Genomic DNA, 22619 nt, shown 5'->3' on the forward strand with positions numbered 1-22619 from the left:
TCCTTGTGCTTTGCGCCACCTGCGCTTAACCACTGCGCTACCGCCCGACTCCCAGAAACTATTTTTTTATAGCGACATTAAGAACTGATTTTTTTTTTTTAGCAAACCAAAATTATCATAAATGAAACCATTTTATTTTCTTGGAATATCTTTTGAAGGAGAGAAGCATTAGCAATTACTCTGGGACAATAGGTAAAAGTCAATGCAGCCCAAGGTAACAATGAATGCAAGCAGGACTACTTCTTAAATATTCACTTTTTTGTTTATAAAAAGGAAACATTAACTAAACCATAGGATAAGAGGGGTACAACTCCACACAGTTCTCACCACCAGAACTCTGCATCCCCTTCCCTCCCCTGATGGCTTTCCAATTCTTTTTTTTAAAAAAATTATTTATTTATAAAGTGAAAACACTGACAAGACCATAGGATAAGAGGGGTACAATTCCCACCACCAAAGCTCTGTATCCCAAAATATTAATTTTATTTTAATGAAAGAGAGAACTTCCATGAGGATGATAGAGACAAAAGCACTGGTTTATGGTACCCTGTGTGTTGAGAGGATTGAGTCTGAGATTTTAGAACCTCAGGCATGAAAGTCTTTTTATATCTTATCTATACTACCTCCCCCACTTAAGAACTAATTAATTTTATCTTATTTATCTATATCTATGTATCTATCTATCTCTCTATCATCTATCTGTTTTACTAGAGCTCTGAAAAGCTCTGGTTTCTGGTGGTACTCGACTTTGAACCTGAAGCCTTGCACTGCCACAAGCAGGAAGGTCTTTCTGAATAACCACGATGCTATGTCCCCTGCACGAATTTTTAAATTACCTATATTTACTGACCAGTAAATGATGTTATAAATACTCAAGTGACCCATGGAAGAAAAAAGTTTCCCATCCCTGATTTAAATGGTCAGTCGGCATTGTAATTATTTTTGATACTATATATTTAATTTTACTTATTTAATAGAAAAAAGAGATTGAGAGGGGGGAAGGAGAGGGAGAAAGAGAGAGAGAGAGAAGCCTGCAACTCTTTTTTACCCATAGGGAAGCTTCCCCCCCTGCAAGGGGGCTTGAACCTGGATCCTTGAGCATTGTTATGTGTGTGCCTAACCAAGTGATACCATTGACTATCATTGGAATCTTTCGGCAGTCATGTATTCATGACTTAAATACATATATTTATTAAGTGCTTCAAAGTGCTGGGCTGTGTGGCTGGAGGAGATATATAACTAGACAGACCCAAATTCAAGCTCTGGCCTTATCACCATGAAGTTGAACAAAAACAGACAAAAGAAAAACCAACGTTCTAGCCTATGTGAATCTCTTAGCTTGGCACACAGGAAGAACTCCTGAAATTGTGGTTATTTAAAATGTCCCCTGTGCAGGTCAGTCAATCATCCATTATATATTCCAAGTATAATTCTTAAATGACTTCCTTTCTATATTTCTCTACTATTTAGATTTAAAAGATTATCTTTTCTAACTTATTCCCTGTGTGCTGTGTTCTTTATGATTGTTGTTGAAATTTATTTAGGTTTCATTTAATCAGTGTTCTGTTTTTCTTCATTTATTTTGCCTTTGCTCAGCGATGGGTTATGGTGATTTCTTAGAAAGATAGGTTTTAGGCTGGTAAGATAACATAATGGTTATGTAAAAAAGACTTTTTTTTTTTTTTTGGTCTCCAGGGTTATTGCTGGGGCTCAGTGGCTGCACTATGAATCCACTGCTCCTGGAGGCCATTTTTCCCATTTTATAGTCCTTGTTGTAGTTGTTATTGTTGTCATAGCTGTTGTTGGATAGGACAGAGAGAAATCGAAGGGAAGACAGAGGAGAGAAAGATAGACACCTGCAGACCTGCTTCCACATCTGTGAAGCGACTCCCCTGCAGGTGGGGAGCCTGGGGCTCGAACTGGGATCCTTACCCCTGTCCTTGTGCTTTGTGCCATGTTCGCTTAACCCGCTGCTACCTCCCGACTCTCTCATCTAGAAAGTAAAAGGACTTTCATGCCTGAGATACTCAAGTGCCAGATTCAATCTTCAGCACCTCTATAAATTAGAGCTGAGCAATGCTCGGGGTGGGGGGAACTGTAGGTCTTATAGAATAATTTCTTTTTTATTTTCCTTGCAGGCAAAAGATATTGCCATGAGGCTGAGAGCCCAGGCTTCCATGATGACCACAGTTGCCTGTGCAGCTGTACCCAAGATAACTCTGGTTATTGGTGGCTGTTTTGGCAGTGAAAGCTATGCTATGGTAATGAACGCGAGATGTTACGAATGCAGGGCCACTTAAGATGAATTTTATTAATAATAAATTCAAGCACAAATCAAAACAGAAGCCATTCCAAATGGTGCTTACTGACTTACTAATTTGTTTGTTTGTTTATTCAGCATACTGCACAGCTCTGGTTTAAGGCAGTGTTCAGTTTTGAACCTAGGAGCTCAGATGGACTCCTAGGCATGGAGTTCATTTGCATAATCATTATGCTATCTCTCTTTGCCCCCCGAAAGGTGTCTTGATTCCATGACAATCCAAGGAAGATGGCAGAAACTTTAACTTCTTTTTTTTTTTAGTTTTATTTATTTATTTATTTATTTATTCCCTTTTGCTGCCTCTGTTTATTGTTGTTGTTGTTGTCGTTGTTGGAAAGGACAGAGAGAAATGGAGAGAGGAGGGGAAGACAGAGAGGGGGAGGGAAAGATAGACACCTGCAGACCTGCTTCACCACCTGTAAAGCGACTCCCTGCCAGTGGGGAGCCAGGGGCTCGAACCGGGATGCTTGAGCTTTGCGCTGCCTGCGCTTAACCTGCTGCGCTACTGCCCAACTCCCCAACTTCAACGTCTAAGATCAGTCTATGGTACTGCTCTCAAAACTACTTTTAACAACCAAAAATTAAAAAAAAAAGAGTGGACACAGTTTAAATAAAATGTTATCAGAGAAGACATGGTTTTTTCAGCTTCTTTTTTATTCTCAGTTATTCAATAATGATTGATAAGATTGTGTGGTAAGAGGGATACAGTTCATACATTTCCCACCACCAGAGCTCCATATCGCATCCCCTCCATTGGAAGCTTCCCTATTCTTTATCCCTCTGAGAGTATGGACCAAAGATCCCTGTGGTGTGTAGAAGGTAGGAGGTCTGCCTTCTCTGATTGGGAAGACAGGATTTTGTCCAAGCAAACAGGAAGAATTTCCCATTCTAGCCTGGGTCTGGCTAGATCTGAGAAAAATCATTACATTTTCCAATGAATGACTTGTCAACTGCAGTAATAAATTCAAAGGTCTGGACTTAAACTGTCTTAACAACAAAACAAAAAAATCTAGTTTTTATTATTCCCATGTCCATGTGTACTCAACCCAGGTGCACCACCATCCAGCCTCCAAGTTCTTTCAATTTTAAGGTCTTGTAATTCTACCAGGATGTCAAGTATTATGCATTCTTTATTCTATAAATATTATGGTAGGGAGTAGACATCATTCCAGTGGCTTTAAGTGATTAAGCTTTTGCTAAAATTAGCTTTGTACCACAAATCCTATAGCTGCTTAGAAATACTTCCTGGAATAGTGCCTGAATATGTGTATATACCTATATCATATATAATACATTCCTATTATAAGTTCCTTCTCAGATATATGTTTCACAGATATTTTCTTCCATTCTGTATTATCTTTTTACTTCATTCTATTGTTTGAAGTACAAAGTTACACGTTTCTGTGGTGTGGGATTTAGGTGTTTTAATTTTTCCTCTCCAAAACAAAATAAAACAAAACAGAACAACTATTCAGTCAGATCTGAATCTATTGATAGTTCGTACTATGTCATTGAAGGTATCAAGGGACATGAGAAATTGTACCCATGTGTCAAGCACTGTCCTGTCAATCATTAGCTCCATCCCAATGAGAGGATAAAAAAATTTAAAAAGAAAAATACATGATTAACTGCAGTCAAAAATCTCTCTCTCTCTCTCTTTTTTTTTTTTTTCCTCCAGGGTTATTGCTGGGCTCGGTGCCTGCACCATGAATCCACCGCTCCTGGAGGCCGTTTTTCCCCCCTTTTTGTTGCCCTTGTTGTTGTAGCCTCATTGTGGTTATTATTATTGCCATTGTTGATGTTGTTCGTTGTTGGATAGGACAGAGAGAAATGGAGAGAGGAGGGGAAGACAGAGAGGGGGAGAGAAAGACAGACACTTGCAGCCCTGCTTCACCGCTTGTGAAGCGACTCCCCTGCAGGTGGGGAGCCGGGGGCTCCAACCGGGATGCCGGTCCTTGTGCTTTGCGCCACATGCGCTTAACCCACTGCACCACCGCCCGACCCCCTCAAGAATCTCTTAAAGTTCTCTCTGCACCTCAGAAAAACACAAAGACAGACAAAGGCAGTCTTTTACAGTGTTACAATACATGCACCTGATCCTTGGCCTTGGATCAGGCAGAGATAGGGAAGCCTAGTAGGTATCAGCCCCAGGCCAGCTGGATTCCTCCCTCGTCATCTTTATCTTCAAGCCTTGGGCCTACTAGCTCACCTGTGTGGAGGAAGGAGGCAAGGCAGCTGCGGTCACTGCCGGCTGGGAGGCCCATCCGGCACAGAGGAAATACAGACTTAGGCCATATGACCCTACATCACAGAGGAAATGCAAATCTTGACCAGACACACAGATTAAAATACCTACGTAGGGGGGAGTCGGGCGGTAGCGCAGCGGGTGAAGCTCAAGGACCAGCGGAAGGATCCTGGTTCGAGTCCCCTGGTCGCTTCACAGGCGGTGAAGCAGGTCTGCAGGTGTCTGTCTTTCTCTCGCCCTCTCTGTCTTCCCCTCCTCTCTCCATTTCTCTCTGTCCTATCCAGCAACAATGACATCAATAACAACAACAATAATAACTACAACAATAAACCAACAAGGGCAACAAAAGGGAATAAATAAAAATTTTTAAAAAATTAAAAAATAGGGTGACTCGGAGAGTAGGCACTCTGTGCTCATTCATTTTCCATAACACCATCGCAACTATTTTCAGATACTATTTGCTAATAGTAACTTTAGCCAGAATAGTAACTATTCTGCTACTAGTAACTTTAGCCAGAATGTACTCTGTGTGCTTCATATATGTAGTGGATCATTAGTAATTTCACTGCAGATGTACTGTGGGTATACTTTGATGCTTAGAAATCCTTCTTTCAGTGCGGGAGATGCTTTGATCCCGAATTCCTGTTCCTTTGGCCCAATGCAAGGGTTGCTCTGACGGATGGAAGATCCTCCTTTGCTCACTTTATGGAAGGGGATGAAGCCGTGTATATGAGTGAGTTCGAGTTAAAGGAACTGGAGAAACAGTTAAGTATTGATATTTTTGTTGCTCTTTAAATGTATTTTATTATTCATCTGATACAATACTGTGGACATTTGGAACAAGAAATAACAATAAAATGTGAATCACAGTAATGTAGATATTATTCTTTCACCTTTTTCCTTGTTTAAAAATATATATATTTTTCAATTTCTTTATTGGGGAATTAATGTTTTAATTAAATACAATAGTTTGTACATGCATAACATTTCTCAGTTTTCCATATAACAATACAATCCCCACTAGGTCCTCTGTCATCCTTTTTGGACCTGTATTCTCCCCCCACCCACCCCAGAGTCTTTTACTTTGGTGCAATACACCAATTCCAGTTCAGATTCTATGTGTGTTTTCTCTTCTGATCTTGTTTTTCAACTTCGGCTTGAGAGTGAGATGGTTGATATTCATCCTTCTGTTTCTGACTTATTTCATTTAACATGAATTTTTCAAGGTCCATCCAAGATCAGCTGAAAATGGAGAAGTCACCATTTTTTACAGCTGAGTAGTATTCCATTGTGTATATAGACCACAACTTGCTCAGCCACTCATCTGTTGTTGGACACCTGGGTTGCTTCTAGGTTTTGACTATTACAAATTCTGCTGGTAAGAACATATGTGTACACAGATCTTCTTGGATGGGTGTGTTGGGTTCCTTAGGTGATATCCCCAGGAGAGGAATTGCAGGATCATAGGGTAGGTCCATTTCTAGCCTTCTGAGAATTCTCCAGACTGTTCTCCACAGAGGTTGGACCAATCGACATCCCCACCAGCAGTGTAGGAGGGTTCCTTTGACCCCACACCCTCTCCAGCAATAAAATACAAATCACAGTAATGTAGATATTATTCTTTCACCTTTTTCCTTTTTTAAAATATTTTTTATTTATTATAAGATAGAATAGAAATAAATTGAGAGAGGAGGGGGAGATAGAGAGGGAGAGAGACAGAGAGACATCTGCAACCCTGCTTCACCACTCATGAAGCTTTACCCCTGCAGGTGGGAAGAGGCTCGAACCTGGGTCCTTGTGCATTGTAATGTGAGAGCTTACCCAGGTGCACCAATACTTGGCTCCTCATTTTTTCTTTTTCCTTTTTTTTTTTTAAATGTTATTAATTTTTTTCCCTTTCTTTGCCCTTGTTGTTTATTGTCTTCTTTGTTGTTCTTGCTGTCGTTGTTGGATAGGACAGAGAGAAATCGAGAGAGGAGGGGAAGACAGAAGAGAGAAAGATAGACACCTGCAGACCTGCTTCACTGCCTGTGAAGCAAACCCCCTGCAGGTGGGAAGTTGGGGGCTCTAATCTGGATCCTTATGCCAGTCCTTGCGCTTAGTGCCATGTGCACTTAACCTACTGCACTACCACGTGGCTCCCCTTTTTCTTTCTTTTTTTTTTAATGTGCATCATTTAATGTAAGAATTGATATAAAATTATTTACTCTGTGGATGTATTTGTGAATTTCTTTAAATCACAGTCCTTTAGACTAATGTCCTGTGGGGTTAAAACTTTACACAGTAAATTCAAAACCAGCGTTTTAAGCAGAGGTTCTCAAACTTTCTTTGTTCTCAAAGTCTTTAGCATGGAAGTAGCTTTTTCTTGGCACTCCAGAAGTGATACCAGTCTTTAGTGTTCCAGCATTAGTTAAGTTCAGGCGCTCATATGGTATTTTTGTTCAGATAGCTTTAGCACCTGTTGGGCTTTGCGTCACTCCTCAGTCTTTGGAAATAGTTTGGGTAGAATCATTTTTATTTTGTGCTCAACACTGATTTTTGCACTTACATCCCTCCTCACACTGAACACTAAAGGGCTAACCTTTTAGGATGTCATCAAAAGGAAAACTATGACCACCAAAATTGTGAACTATCTCAAGACAGTAGCTCACAGTATCCAGCACATGGGGGGAGAACTTGAAGTCAGGTCTCTAAGCTGCTTTAGCTGACTGTAATGAACTTTGCTTTCCTCACCTACAAAAGAAGACTATCAAACCTACCAGTGTGCCTACCTACTCACACATGATTTTATTGATTTAGTAATGATTGACAAGACCATAGGATAAGAGGGGTACGATTCCATACATTTCCCACCACCAGAGTTCCATATCCCATCCCTTCCCCTGACAGCTTTCCTATTCTTTATCCCTCTGGGAGTATGGACCCAAGGTCATTATGGGGTGCAGACGGCAGAAGGTCTGGCTTCTGTAATTGCTTCTTTGCTACACCTGGGCATTGGCAGGTCGATCCATATTCCCAGCTGTATATATACTTCTTTTTAATGGGAACTAAGCAGTAGGATCTCTGGCATACTCAATATTTCAGTGCATGGCTATTGTTATGTAAGTAGCACTTAATTTAGATCCTCTGGTCAAAAATTAAATGCTTTATTTGTACCCAGACTTGATGATTAACTTGTAAGTAGTGGTTACATCTGAAATAAATATTTTACATTAGTGATAAAGGTTCAGAGGGCATTAAAAAAATACTTTCAATGAGGAAACTGTTCAGGTTAAATGTTAAAAGTTTTGACACTCATTCGAAATAACGTGGCCTCTTGTTCATCTTCAAAATGAAAATAGTACCCTGATGGGTGTCGTATTAAGGGTGATTTCCATTTTTGTGAAAGTTAATTATGCTTGGGAGGACGGAATCTCCTTCTCACCTGCCTTGTCTACCACATGCATGAACCAGGCTCTCACCCAAGCCCCCATCCACACTTAAGGAAGCTTCAGTGCTGTGATGTCTTTCCCTTTTCTGCCTGTTTCTAGCTATTTGAAATTTTGGTCTGGGGAACTGAAAACCCACTGATGACAAACAAACCAATAATTAAGAAAAACCTGTGGATATAACAGCAGTCTATGAACAGACTTTCTTGACTGAGACACGAGCAGTCCCAAGCTCTCTCCTCAGCACCACCATAAACTAGAGCTGAGCAGAGCTTTGATAAAAGCAAGCAAGCAAGCAAACAAACACTTCTTTCTTCCTGTCTTTTAGAGATATTATTTCCATAAAGATCAAATTTCACCAGACTTTTCTTTTAAAAAAATTATCTTTATTTATTTATTGGATAGAGACCACCAGAAATCAAGAGGGAAGGGGCCAATAGAAAGGGAGAGAAACAGAGAGAAGCCTGCAGCCCTGCTTCATGACTTGCAAAGCTTTTCCTGCCTGTGGGAGACTGGGGGCTTGAACCCAGGACCTTGCACATTGTAACACGTGTTCTCAACCAGGTGCGCCACCACCCAGCCCCTCAGACTTGAAGTTCTTTTTTTTTTTTTTTAAAGTATTTTATTTTCGAGAGAGATGCAGAGAGAGAAAGTCACAGAGAGAAACACCAGAGCACTGCACAGCTCTGGCTTATTGCCGTGTGGGGATTGAACCTGGGACTTCAGAGTCTCAGGCATGAGAAAGTCTCTTTGCATAACCATTATGCTATCTAGCCCCACCCCGACTTGAAAGTTCTTTAAAGGTATCATTTTAAGAGGCCTTCTAAAGGTTATTTTTTCATAGTCACTGACTTTTGCTCTCCCTCTCAGCTTAACAGAAGAAAGCACTGCATTTTACTCTTCAGCCAGACTGTGGGATGATGGAATAATACTGCCACAGGATTCTCGAAAAGTAGGTTGCTTTTGCTATTTGTTGATCTTTTTGTGTTGAGAATATAGTGAATGGCCCAGGAGTCTGGACAGTGGCTCAAGTGCCAGGCTTGCATGGATGAAGTCCCAAGTTCAATCTCTGAAATTGCATTTGCCAGAATAATGCTGTTTCTTCTCTCTCTCTCTTATAAATAATCTACTTTAAAGTGTGTACTTATGGGAGTAGGGGGGTAGCACAGCAGGTTAAGCGTATGTGGCGCAAAGCGCGAGGACTGGCATAAGGATCCTGGTTCAAGCCCCTGGCTCCCCACCTGCAGGGGTTCGCTTCACATTTGGTGAAGCAGGTCTGCAGGTGTCTGTCTTTCTCTCTGCCTCTCTGTCTTCCCCTCCTCTCTCCATTTTTCTCTGTCCTATCCATCAACAACAACAGCAATAATAACTACAACAACAATGGCAACAAAAGGGAAAATAAATAAATATAAAAAAGTGCACTTATTACCAAGTGCAAGGACCCAGGATAGAGCCCTTGCTTACCACCTGCGGTGGGTTTGGGGCGCTTCACAAGTGGTGAAGCAGGTCTGAGATGTCTGTTGTTCTCTCTCATTTTCTCTTTTTTCCCCCCCTCTCCTTTCAATTTCTCTCTGTTTTATTCAATAAAAATAGAAAGAGTAAAAAAAGGCACCTGGAGTGGTGGATTCATAGTTCTAGCACTGAGCTCCAGTGATAACCTTAGTGGAAAAATAAAATAAAATAAACAACTGGATTGAGCTTTTTTCTCTTAAAGTATATTTTAGGGATAGGGTGGTGCTATATCTGGCAGAGAGCATTTTACCATGTGTGAGGAGCTGGGTTCAAGTCCCCTCCCACCATACATCTGCAAGGGGAAAGCTTCATGAATGGCTGCACGCCTCTCCCTTTCTCTCTCCCTCTTCCTCTCCCTCTCTCATCTCTCTCTCTCTCTCTCTCTCCATTTTTTCCTTCCCCTTCTTGTCTATTTCTTCCTATCACTTTCAAAAAAAGATACAAATTGAAAAAAAGGAAACAAAAACTGGCTTCCAGGAGCAATGATGTGATAATCCTGGTGGCAAATATATATTACATTTGAAAAGAGAAAAAAATAACTGGTTTGCTTAGAAATAGGACCATTCACTAGGTTTCCCAAATGAATAGCTGTTTCTTAAAGAGCAACCCCCTTAATTTCTTCTTGGAATTTCCAAGTCAGCTCCTCTCATCTGACGGAACTCTCCCTATTCTGTGTTATTAAGTTCATATTTTATCTTTGGGCTTGAACAGTAGTTTCTAAGCCTTTCTGGTACAATCGTATTAGCAATGATTGCACAGGAAAATTTTCATTTTGACAAGATGATGTTATGTTATTCAGTCTGACCTCCCTCTCTCGGTGTCTAAAACTGTGATGATTTCTGCAGAACGCGGTGCTGAGGGTGGGATCCTACAGGAGAAAGAGCGGTGGGGACCATGAATTGCAAGATTCATGGAAAATGCATGTCAGGGAGGCAGGGAGCGTGGGCAGCGGCGACTTGGGGACTGTCTTCAATTTGGAGATTTTATTAAGTATCGATACTAAAAATCGCTTAGTGCTTTATTTATTTTTTCTTTTTTAAAAATAAATAATAGCACCGTTAGTTGACTAATTTTCACATGCTATATCTACAAACAAGCAAAAAAGGTTGTCGGGCGGTAGCGCAGCGGGTTAAGCGCAGGTGGCGCAAAGCGCAAGGACCAGCGTAAGGTCTGAGCCCCTGGGTCCCCACCTGCAGGGGAGTCGCTTCACAGGCAGTGAAGCAGGTCTGCAGGTTATTTTTCTCTTCCCCTCTCTGCTTTCCCCTCCTCTCTCCATTTCTCTCTGTCCTATCCAACAATGACGACATCAATAACTACAACAATAAAACAACAAGGGCAACAAAAGGAAAAAAAAAAAAAAGCAAAAGAAATCACACAGATGTTTATCTACAATCACACATTCGAGGGCTTATGTTTCCCTCCCAGCCCCCCAATATTTCTAAGTGTAACTAGGAATTAGTCAGGAAGAAATAGTATTAAGATTAAAATCCATGGAGAAAGTGTCGTCAGGGGCTGGACGGTGCTGCACCTGGTTAAGCTCACATAGTGCTAAGCGCAAAGAACCTGCGTTCGAGTCCCCACCCCCCACCTTCAGGAGGTGGGAAGCTTCAGGAGTGAAACAGGTCTATAGGTGTCTATCTATCTTTCTCACTCCCTCTCTATCTTCCCCTCCCCTCAAAATTTCTCTCTGTCCTGTAGAATGAAAAGGAAAAAAAAAAGTAGAGAGGGCAGTGTTGGTGGAGGGAGAATATGAAGTAAGGGTAAAAACAGAAAGTCCTAGTGCAGGAATTTTGATAGAGGACAGGGTAGATGAGGGATGAACTCTGTGTGATTTTACTTCCTAATGTCCACTTTTCCATAGTCGCAGAGTTTTTGAAAGTATATTTTAATTCCACAACACCACAGAAGAAATAGGTTGTCATGAGTATTTACAATGCAAGTGACTATTTTCCATTTTATCTAAATAAAGAAATCATCTAGATGCATCAAGCTTCCTTGTCAGCCTGCTGGTTCAAGTTATTTTACTCCTTCAGACACGATGCTGACCACTATAAAGATATAATCTGGGAAGTTGGGCGGTAGCGCAGTGGGTTAAGCCCATGTGGCGCCAAGAGTAAGGATCCCGGTTTGAGCCCCCCGGCTCCCCACCTGCAAGGGAGTCGCTTCACAGGCGGTGAAGCAGGTCTGCAGGTGCCTGTCTTTCTCTCCCCCTCTCTGTCTTGCCCTCCTCTCTCTATTTCTTTCTGTCCTATCCAGCAACAACAATAATAACTACAACAATAAAAAACAACAACAAGGGCAACAAAAGGGAATAAATAAAATAATAAAAAAGAAAGAAAATTTAAAATAAAAAGATATAATCTATAACATTTTTGATCATATAATAGCAGGGTCAATATAGAGAATAGTGTTTTTGTCATCCTCAATTTTTAGCAATATAGGGCACAAAAGAGAATAATTAAAAAGAAATTTCTTAAAAATTCATTGTCATCCGAATACAAATGATGAACTATTTTCTCTCTTTTTTTAATTTCTTTCTCACTATTCAGGTGATTACAAGGTGCCTCAATATAATTAAACAGAAGTGGCAACAAAACATGAACTTCCAACATCATCAGCCTATACTCCGATTTTAAGTAGAAATCATATTTCTGGGTATTTTATACTGTTTCTCAAAAGATTGCAGTCACTACCATATATAATACTTGGTTGTTATCAAAGCTTTTAATAGATTGTCTAATCTCTGAAGTGTTTGTTTGAACTCCGGTGTACTAAAGGAAGATATGGTGCTGTGGTCTCTTTCTCTCTCTCTCTCTCTCTCTCTCCCTTTCAGTTTGAAAAAGTCAACCTGGAGTGGTGAATCTCTAGGCATGACAAAAAAAAAAAGATATAGGCATATTCTTGTATGCGTGCATATATAATTGGTATGATTACCTATGACATGGGGCCCTGTTTGGGAAAGCTTGCTTTAACATTTAATAATGAAGCCCCTTCACATGACACAGCTTCGAGTCAGTAAAGTGACACACAGATCAGGTGTAGAAGACTCTGTCTCCAAACTGGGACTGGGTATGGTGTACTGCACCAAAGCAAAGTTCTCTGGGGTTAGAAGACGGACTTAGGGGATGGAGAGAGGTTGTTGGATCCCAGGCCATAATGATGCAAGTGGACCCATGTCAGAGGTGAGAGTGTTTTGCAGATGCCTGTCATGGGGAGATGAGAAATTATACCCAGGTGTCAACATCTGTATTCAACCATTAAGCCCCCAATGCAATGATAAAGAAATAAATGTTGAAAAAGAATTGAAATAGGTAGGCACCTGCAAAAAAACCTCTTATAATAGGAATAAAACCCAGTTTAATAAACCCCCATTCATTTTTCTATTCGACTGCTAAATATATAAAGAATTCTTTAAGTGATGGTCTACGTGTCTCACGGAGAAAATATGTTCATCTAAATATGTACTTTGTTTTAAAGGGAATTGCTTGGTCAGCTCTGTATTTTCTATAAAATACTGCAAAACCATGTGTCTCTGCAGTCTCAAAGTATGAAGTACAGAAGGCTAAAATGGAACTGAATTTCATTGCAGACCTGACTATGTTTTGTCATCAGACTATGTTTTGTGTCCTGCTTGAATGTGCTCAGGATTTTTTGAACAGTCCATGGAAGGTAACCGGGATGTTAATCTCCACTTCAGCCCTGGCAACTTCACTCAAGTCCTTGGCATTCAGAATGAGGAGATAGGCAGGTTTTTGTCCTGTCCCAGGACTTATCACCACACTCAGAACCACACCTGTTAATCAGAAGAAAATAATAACGAGCCATGGGCCATAGATTAAATGCCTGCCATTTAAACAACATAGGATGCTTTATATTGTTATTAACAAAAACACAGAGGAGAGGCTGGAGGGTATTTGACTCAAAGAATGCCTGCCTTCCATGGGCAAGGTGTTGGGATACAAGGCCCAGCACCACATCTGGTGGATAGACAAGCCCTGGGAAGCTCTGGGAATGTGGAATAGTGCTGTTCTGTGTCTTTTCTTGCTGTCTGTCTGTCTCTCCCACTCCTTCTGTAAGAATAAGAGAATTAGGCTGCACAGAAATCTCAATGGTGGTACCACACATGTGTGAAGCCCTGGGCTCACTCCCTGGCACCCCTTTAGAGAAAAACAATCTGATACCATATGGTTAGCTGTCTTCTTCTATTTCCCCAATTGGCTGTGTGACCACGGTGAAAGTTTTTTTTTTCCCCACTATTTTTGTCAAGTGAACTACACTGCAGGAAGGGACTACCTGATTTACCCACTACCTGCTGTAGTCTATGATAATAACTAGAACATAGTTGTCATTAAATTCTTAATGAATTGATCTATATACTTATCATCTGTAATACAAAATTTAATTCCTCAGGGGCCTAGTGGTGCCACATCTGGTTAAGTGCATGCATTACTATGCACAAGGACACAGGTTCAAGCCCCTGGTCTCCACCTGTAGGGGAAAAGCTTCAGGAATGGTGAACCAGCACTGCAGGTATCTCTCTGTCCTTCTTTCCCCCTCTATCTCCCCCTCCCTCTCAATTTCTCTCTGTTCTATCAGATAAAGTAATAAAGTTTAAAAATTCAATACCTGCTTTTCTTACTGCAAAAATTATGACAACCCTGAGATAAACATTTATTTAAAACATTAAAATAAAAGTGTACTATTTCTCTGATTTTCAAGATCTAGCTGACAGTTTACTTCCATCAAATAAAAGGATAACCCAGCTGGATGGGCTGTATATGTGCAGACACACACACACACACACACACACACACACACACACACACACACCTTCACGTGTCTTTTCTCGCTGCTTGAAGACTCTTTCCCCAGATATCTTCATTATTAATTCTATCATCTTCTACAAGTCTTGTGTTGAAATGTCACTTTTTCAATGAGGACCACCCTAGCTCCCTACCCAAACTATCACCTACTCGCTGTTCACACACCTGGTGCCACTTACTGTTTTCTGTGTTTTCTCTGCAACTCTTTGCTGTCTTCATTTCCCTGTGGCTTTTCACATTTTAACCCCAGAAGGTCTGATTCAACATATGTCCCAGCTAACGTGCGTTAGTGAGTGGCTGCCTTACAGTTTGTAGTTCTGGGGGTCTTTCGTTTTTTAATATTTATTATGTATTCCCTTTTGTTGCCCTCGTTGTTTTATTGTTGTAGTTATGCTTGCTGTCACTGTTGTTGGATAGGACAGAGAGAAATGGAGAGAGGAGGGGAAGACAGAGAGGGAGAGAGAAAGACAGACACCTGCAGACCTGCTTCACCGCCTGTGAAGCAACTCCCCTGCAGGTGGGGAGACGGGGGCTCCAACCGGGATCCTTGCATTTTGCGCCACATGCACTTAACCCACTGTGCTACTGCCTGACTCCCGGTTCTGGGGTCTTTCTAAGTCCAGCTAGGAGGAAAGTCCACACCCCAGTCTCCAGGCTGAATAGTAATTCTATTTGTGTGGCAGAGTAAAAGTTTCTACCTAAGAACTATAACCTTTTTTTATAAAGCTATCTCAACCAGGAAAGGCAAAAACTTAGAACCCATGCTGTTATTTCTTTTTCCTCCTCCTTTTCCTCTCTAGCAGATACTGCATTCTATTATTTCTGGACAGTAAGGACTAATAATTCCTCTCCTAATGAGATAAATAATATCCCAGTAAAGAAGGGGTAGTCACTTCCTCTCCAGAGCTCTATCCCAGGAGGAGAAAAAAATAGAAACAGGCTGGGGGCTATGGATTGACCTGCCAACACCCATGCTCAGCAGAGAAGCAATTACAGAAGCCAGAACTCCCACCTTCTGCACCCCCAAATCAATTTGCATCCATACTCCCAGTAGGGGAGAAGTGATAGGACGAAGAGGAGAAGAGGGCTCCATGGGGACCCAGAGAGAGAGGAGGAAAAATTGGGAGGGACATTTGGATGTAGTAACAGGCTTATGTTTGGCTTGGAGGAGAAGAGAGGATGGGACCTGGAAGGAAAAGGGGGCAATTATGTATAAATATAGAAAGATGGTTGTAGAAATAATAGTCAAACCATGTCTGCAACCTTAGGAGAACTGCAGTGGTTTGCAATGGAGGGATTGGGTTTTCAGAACTCTGGTGGTGGGAATGGTATGGAATTAATACCCCTGTCAACATGTAATTTTGTAAATCACTAATAAAATTAAATTAAATTAAAAAAAAAGACTGGGTGTTCAGATGCATTCATTGCTTCATTACCATCATCTTCTTCCAAGGCATCTGGGTGAGAGACAAAAATGGGTTCTGATGGGTAGGACTCGGGCTCCTGCCAGATCCAAATCTCTTTAGTTTTGACATTCAGCTTACAGAGCTGCTTGTAAGAAAGAAGGGAAAATACATTAATTAACCAATTTTTTTTTTTCCTTGACTGGTGTCTGATTCAAAGTACTGTTTGAATCATAGTAAGATGGATTAATTACCCTGTCTGGAACAAAGTGATTCAAGCCAAGTCCATACGCGTACGTATAAGGTTTCCCACCATACTTCTGGTAGTTGATTTGTGGAAACTCAAAGGCTACCAAGAAAGAGCAAACATTTAGGAGAACTCGGTTCATCGGTGTGAATGGAACATGTTGTTCAGCCTGCGATGAGCATTTGGATTAAATCGTCTGGCTCACCTTGTCGAGGTCCCGAGAAAAGAACTTCTGGCTCCAGCCAGACAGTCTCATCGCTGCACAGAATGGCAGTGGCTGTGGTGTTGGACAGTGTGACTAAATTCTTGCCTGTGTCAGCCTAAGGAAAAGAGTGACAGAAATGAGCAGAAAGGACAAAAGCACGCACTCACACATGCCACAGTCCCGTGTCTTGTCTCCAGTGCCTGTTGTTTCTTGAGTCGGAATGTAGGAAGGAAGAGGGCAGAAAGTTGTACAAGGGGAACCCAGGAACGCGAGAAGTCTGTGCTTGTACCTGAATCTGTCATAAAGCTGCCCAGGCTTTCATCATCTCATCTGTGAAGTAAGACTGCTCTCAATTTAAATTGAGATCTCTTAGGGAAAGCCTCTGGACAGGGAGATATATATACACACACACACATAATTTTTTTCCCCTACAGAACAACAGATTCCAACTCTCTAGGGATCTTTTGCAATACTTATCTACATTATAGTTAGAATATATATATATATATATATATATATATATTTCTAATTTTTTTTTTTTGCCTCCAAGGTTATTGCTAGGGCTCAGTGCCTGCACTACAAACCCACTGCTCCTGGAGGCTGTTTTTATCATTGTTGTTGTTAAATAGGACAGAGAGAAATGGAAAGAGGAGGGGAAGACAGAGAGGGGGAGAGAAAGATAGACACCTGCAGACCTGCTTCACTGCTTGTGAAACAACTCCCCTGCAGGTGGGGAGCCGGGGACTCAAACCGGGGGGCAGAACCTACACCGGTCCTTGCATTTTGTGCCATGTGTGCTCAACCTGCTGCACTACTGCCTGGCCCCCAGATTATATGTTTATGAAAATAATGGATATCATGTACTCTTTAGAAGAGCATATTAAGGGCCACACAATGGCTTATCCAGTGGAAGACACACATTACCCAGATGCAAGGACCCAGGTTCAAACACCTACTCTCCATGTACACAAGCAGTGAAGCAGGTCTGCAGGTGTCTCTCTTTCTTGTTCCCTCTATATCTCCTCCTCCCTAATCAATTTCTCTGACTTATTATATATATAATAAGTCAGAGAAAATATATAATATAATCATTTATATATATAAAGAGAGAGAGACAGAGAGAGAGGGAGAGAGAGAGAGACAAGTGGCTACCAGGAATGGTGCATTTGCAGTACCAGCAGTGAGCCCAAGCAATAACCCTGGTGGCAATAAAGAAAACATTAATTTATTGATAAGTTTATCAAATACATGACTACCTTTTTTTTTTTACTAGACTCCAGTAGACCCATATGAAGCAGTTTAGAGAATAAGTTACTTGTCCTTCTGAACCTTACATTCTAGTTTGAGGAACACACATGAAATTAATAGATAAAGTGTATCATAAATATGGAGGGAAAAAAAAGCAGAGAGAGGTCTGAAGTATGAAAGGCATGGCTGGATGATGAACCACTCAGTAGATTTCAAGGGCTTGAGTTCAAGTCCCTGGCATCCACCTATGGCTAGTGGGGTGAGCAGTGAAGCAGGGCTGCAGGTGTCTCTCACCCTCTCTGTCTCCCCACCCTCTTAACTTCTCACTGTCTCTATAAAAATAATAAAAACCCCAACAAATAAATAGTCTTAAAAGATGTATGAAGTGTAGGTGTGTTTCAGTTTTAATAGAGGGGCAGGGTTGGTCTCATGAAAAAGTGACACGTAAGACAAAACTTGCGATGAAAATTAACGATAAAGAATCCGAGGGAAGCGATTTCAAGCCGAGAGAACCGGTAGTATCACGAAGGCTGCTAGGAGGATGACAAAAGGCTTGAGGGACTTTGAAGAGTTTTGTTTGGCCACAACTGACTGCATAGGATAGAAAAAAGATGAGAAGCAGATAGAGGGCTGATAAGGTCAGATTGTGTAGAACCTCACATGTGTTGGTATTTTTCTGCGAACGAGAGCTAAGAAACCATTGGAGAGGTTTGAGGAATGACCTGTTTCATTTCTGTTGAAACGACTGTTGGGAGTTGAAGGGATGCAGGTGTAGGATCATGGAGGCCCATTTGTCTAGTCACAATAAAATAATGGTCCAGACTAGTATCATTGGCATCAAGGTAAAGTAAAAGCACAAAGAGAATTTCATGACAGATATATCGGCCCATAGGCCCATCCCAACCCAAAGTGCAGGAAAAGACAGGCTATGAGGCAAAGCATCAAAGATGACATCCAAGGTGTTTGACTGATGTAAGACTTGAGTTGCTGTAAAGAAGGTGAATGTACAAGTAGGAGATGAGAGAATGGGGCCTGGTGGTGGTGCACCTGGTTGGGTACGCATGCTACAATGTGCAAGGACCCAGGTTCGAGCCACCAGTCCTCACCTGCAGGGTGGTGGTGGGGGGAAGCTTTGTGAGTGGTGAAGCAGTGCTACAGACGTCTCTCTCTCTTCTCTCTCTCTCTCTATCTCTCCCCTCTCTCTCTCTTTCTCTCCCTCTCTCTCTCTCTCCTTCTCTCTATCTCCCTCTACTATCTCAATTTCTGGCTGTCTTTATTCAATAAGTAAAGATAATAGAAATTAAAAAAGAAAAAGAAAATGAAGGGAGAATGCCCTCCAGCATGCAAGGTATACAAGGAGAGAAACAAAGGGGTTGCACATGTGAGTTCAAAGAAGGCTATTGTAAATAATAACATGATGAGTGATCTGATAAAAATGGGAAGGACTCTGATGACAGAAGAGAGAGGAGGAGAACTGCTAAGTCATCTGCTTGACAGAACAGAGAGAAGGAGAACTGCTAAAATCATCTACTTGAGTAGGTGATGGAAGATGGCAGGACCAGCTCTGGACAGGATGGCGGATCTCTGGATAGGATGCCTATGCTAGTGAGTGGGTGGGTATGGTGACAGGAGTTAATGTTCTCCTCTTTTTTTTTTTTCCTTTTGTTTATTTCAGTGAAGGAGGAGGCAGAACCACCAGCTAAGGATAAGTATGGAGGTGGGAGGTGTTAGAAGTATAAGGAGAGAAAGTGTGAAATATCTCCCTAGGAAAGTGGCAGAGTAAATGAAGTTGGAAACTGTAATCTGGAGGTGTGTAAAAATAAGAAATTACCACGGTCATGGATTTTTGGCATTTGATTCCAGCCTCAAAGGTCCAAGCATGGAGTTGGACACAGAACCAATTTTAACTTAAGATTTGTGGTCTTGAAAAATGAGTTTGATGAATTAAAAAAAAAGAGGCAAGAGAAATGAAGGCTTCTAGAAGGAAGGATGACATCCAGTAAAAAGAGGTTAAGTTCCTAGGAGAGTGAGAGGCAGCGGAAAATCAGTTAGGTTCAATTTTTGGTAGGAACTGTAGGAGGACAAATTATCTCTCTCATATGGCATAAATTTATTTAAGTTTTTATTCATTTCACCATTTCCATCACCAAAGTTTTGTGTCCCTTTTTAAAATTATCTTTTAAAAAATTTGTTACTGTTTATTATTTATTTTGGATACAGACAAATAGAAATTGAGAAGGAACAGGCCAGTGAGGGGAGCAGAGGAGAGACACCTGCAGGCTTGCTTCACTTCTCATAAAGATTCCCCCCAACAGGTGGTGACCAGGGGCTTGAATTCAGGTCCACACACACTTAAATGTATACATTCTATCAGGCCAGCCCCCTGATATTTTTTTCACTAATAAATATTTTTTAGTGTGGAGATGGAGAATGAACTCAAAACCTCACATGTATGATGCCATCAGATGGCCTCCCCAATCTAGTTTTTATTCTTTACTTAATTGAAAAAGGGAGAGAAAGAGTGAGAAGAGAGACATCATGGCATTTCTCCACCATCCACAGAGCTGCCCTGGTGCTATGCATGGTGCTCCTATGACCTTCTAAGGCTCAGACTTAATGTCCTGCGCATGGCAAAGCACATGTTGTACCAGATGAACTAGCTGCTAGCCTCTGGGGGAATTGATTCCATCCTGACTTCACTGGACAGACTCCCTCACCAATGTGTCCTGGAAACCCACCTCCCCAGAGTCCTGCCCCTCTAGGGAAAGACAGAAACAGGCTGAGGGTATGAATCCTCCTGCCAATGCCTATGTCCAGCAGAGAAGCAATTACAGAAGCCAGAAATCCCACCTTCTGCATCCCCAAAAGAATTTCATTCCATATGCACCGTGGGGAAAAAAATGTTAAGGGAAAGATGACCAGAGGGCTCTGGGCTCCAACTCCATCAGGACCCAGAGAGAGAGGACATTTAGAAGTACTAACAGGTGTAGGCGTGACTTGGAAAGGAAGAGAAAATGGGACCATGGGGGAAAAATGGGCAAATATACACAGTTGTAGAAATAATAGTCAAACCATATCTGTGACCTTGGAAGAACTACTGTAGTTTACAATGGAGGGAATGGAGACACAGAACTCTAGTGGTGGGAATAATGCAGAACTGTATCCCTGTTATAATTTTATAAAGTAATATTAAGTCACTAATAAACTTAGGATGAAAAAAGGAAGACAAGTAACGGTAGACTTTGTCATGCATTAAAGTAGGATTATGGAAGAGGCACAGCAACAGGTAAAGGAAAGAAAGGTCAGGTTATGGCTGTGGGGAGTGAGCAGCTGAAATAATAGAAGACAGGATCAACGAGGTAGGTGAAGGAACCGGGAGGTCATAATACTGGGAGCGTCGCCGTGATGTGCATATTGAAGTTACTAAAAGTCAGGGGTAGATCTGAGCCTTGTAACGATAGTGGGGTGCTGTCTATATGCAATGAACACCAACCATTGGACTATATGATTAGAACAAATGATATAAAAAAGTGAAATGTTACAGATGGACAGAAGGAAGAATGGTCTGGGTGCAGTCAAGTAGGACAAAGAGGACACTTATCCCAGGTCCAAGTTCAGAGGCTCAAGGATGGTCAAATGATATAAAAAAGTGAAATGTTACAGATGGACAGAAGGAAGAATGGTCTGGGTGCAGTCAAGTAGGACAAAGAGGACACTTATCCCAGGTCCAAGTTCAGAGGCTCAAGGATGGTCAAAGGAGATGCTATGACCCGCGGGAATGGGCAAACAAGACAGACTGGTAGCCTCAGAAGAGCTAGCACTTGGATAAAGAAAGAAGGTGAAAGAAAGTTCAGAAAATAGTGTACCTGGCAGAGCACACACATTGCTATACTTGAGGACCCAGGTTCAAGCACCAGACCCCCACCTAGAGCATAAAGCTTCATGTGTATCTCAGTATTTCAGGAGTTTCTCTTTTTCTTATTCCATTTTTCTCATTCTTTATTTCTTTCTGTCTCTAAAAGAAAAGAAAGCAAGGGACAAAAGCCACCAAGAACTATGGAGTCTTTATTCAGGCACTGAGACCCAGAAAAAGCAGAGGAGAGAGAGAGAGAGAGAGAGAGAGAGAGAGAGAGAGAGAGAGAGAGAGAGGAAGAGAGAGAGAAGCAGAAGAAGGAGGAGGAGGAGAGAGAGGGAGGTGAAGTCATATTTTTTCTGGTGTTGTATAATGAATTAAGAGGCTAGAGTTTAAACTTTTCAGGATGGGAAAGAAATGGAAGATAAAGAGGGAAGAGAAAAGTGGATTTTGTAAATAAGCTGGAGGCACCTAGTGGTGATATTCAGAAGAGAGGGTGAAAATGTACCTTATATGTGCATGAACACATCAGGAAGCTTTGAATGTCTGCCAATCTTAGTCATGTGATTTCAAGTGTAATAATATCACTCTGTCCTATCTTATTTTTCTTCTATTAATGTAGATATCATAAATATATATTTAATATGTATATTTTGCCTACAGGGCTATTGCTGGGGCTCAGTGCCTACACTACGAATCCACTGCTCCTGGAGGCCATTTTTTTCCGTTTTACTTCCCTTGTTGTTATTGTTGTTGTTGGATAGAGCAGATAGAAATTTAGAGAGGAGGAAAAGGCAGAGATGGGGAGAGAAAGGTAGACACCTGCAGCCTTGCTTCACTGCTTGTGAAGTGACCCCCCACTGCAGGTGGGGAGCCGGGGCTCTGAACTGGGATCCTTATGCTGGTCCTTGCACTTACCACCATGTGCCATTAACCCGCTGAGCTACTGCTCAGCCCCTAAATTATATATATATATATATATTAAATATTTATTTATTTATTTCCTTTTGTTGCCCTTGTTTCATTGTTGTAGTTATTATTGTTGTTGTTTTTGATGTTGTTGTGGTTGGATAGGACAGAGAGAAATCGAGAGAGGAGGGGAAGACAGAGAAGGGGAGAGAAAGACAGACACCTGCAGACCTGTTTCACCACCTGTCAAATGATTCCCCTGCAGGTGAGGAGTCAGGGGCTTGAACCGGGATCCTTACACCGGTCCTTGTGCCTTGCACCACATGTGCTTAACCCACTGTACTACCACCCGACTCCCCCTAAATTATATTTTAAGGAAGAAATCTATAACATTATTTTCCCTCAACAAATAAACACCTATTTTTT

General features: G+C 41.4%; 2 protein-coding genes across 7 annotated transcripts in view; one reads left to right on the forward strand and one right to left on the reverse strand.

Annotated features, from left to right (window-relative positions):
- The window catches only part of LOC103115837 (methylcrotonoyl-CoA carboxylase beta chain, mitochondrial-like), a 95705-nt gene that overhangs the window by 68167 nt on the left and 4919 nt on the right, over positions 1-22619 (forward strand). For 3 of the 4 annotated variants that reach the window (XM_060206397.1, XM_060206398.1, XM_007525693.3), the window contains 4 exons: positions 2139-2261; positions 5181-5329; positions 8864-8945; positions 12055-12253. In XM_060206397.1, the coding sequence (XP_060062380.1) occupies positions 2139-2261; positions 5181-5329; positions 8864-8945; positions 12055-12141 (441 nt within the window). In that variant the 3' untranslated portion in view covers positions 12142-12253. Of the gene's footprint in view, positions 1-2138; positions 2262-5180; positions 5330-8863; positions 8946-12054; positions 12254-22619 lie in introns of those variants that run through there. The other variant, XM_016189363.2, reaches the window with a different exon arrangement.
- Positions 5576-22619, reverse strand: part of RPE65 (retinoid isomerohydrolase RPE65) — a 37914-nt gene continuing 20870 nt past the window's right edge. For 2 of the 3 annotated variants that reach the window (XM_060206400.1, XM_016189362.2), the window contains 4 exons: positions 16184-16298; positions 15986-16080; positions 15765-15876; positions 12378-13298 (listed from right to left, as the gene is read on the reverse strand). In XM_060206400.1, coding sequence (XP_060062383.1) covers positions 13147-13298; positions 15765-15876; positions 15986-16080; positions 16184-16298 — 474 coding nt within the window. In that variant the 3' untranslated portion in view covers positions 12378-13146. Of the gene's footprint in view, positions 5808-12377; positions 13299-15764; positions 15877-15985; positions 16081-16183; positions 16299-22619 lie in introns of those variants that run through there. The other variant, XM_060206399.1, reaches the window with a different exon arrangement.

This window comes from Erinaceus europaeus, chromosome 13 (assembly GCF_950295315.1).
Source record: "Erinaceus europaeus chromosome 13, mEriEur2.1, whole genome shotgun sequence".
Lineage (NCBI taxonomy): Eukaryota > Metazoa > Chordata > Mammalia > Eulipotyphla > Erinaceidae > Erinaceus > Erinaceus europaeus.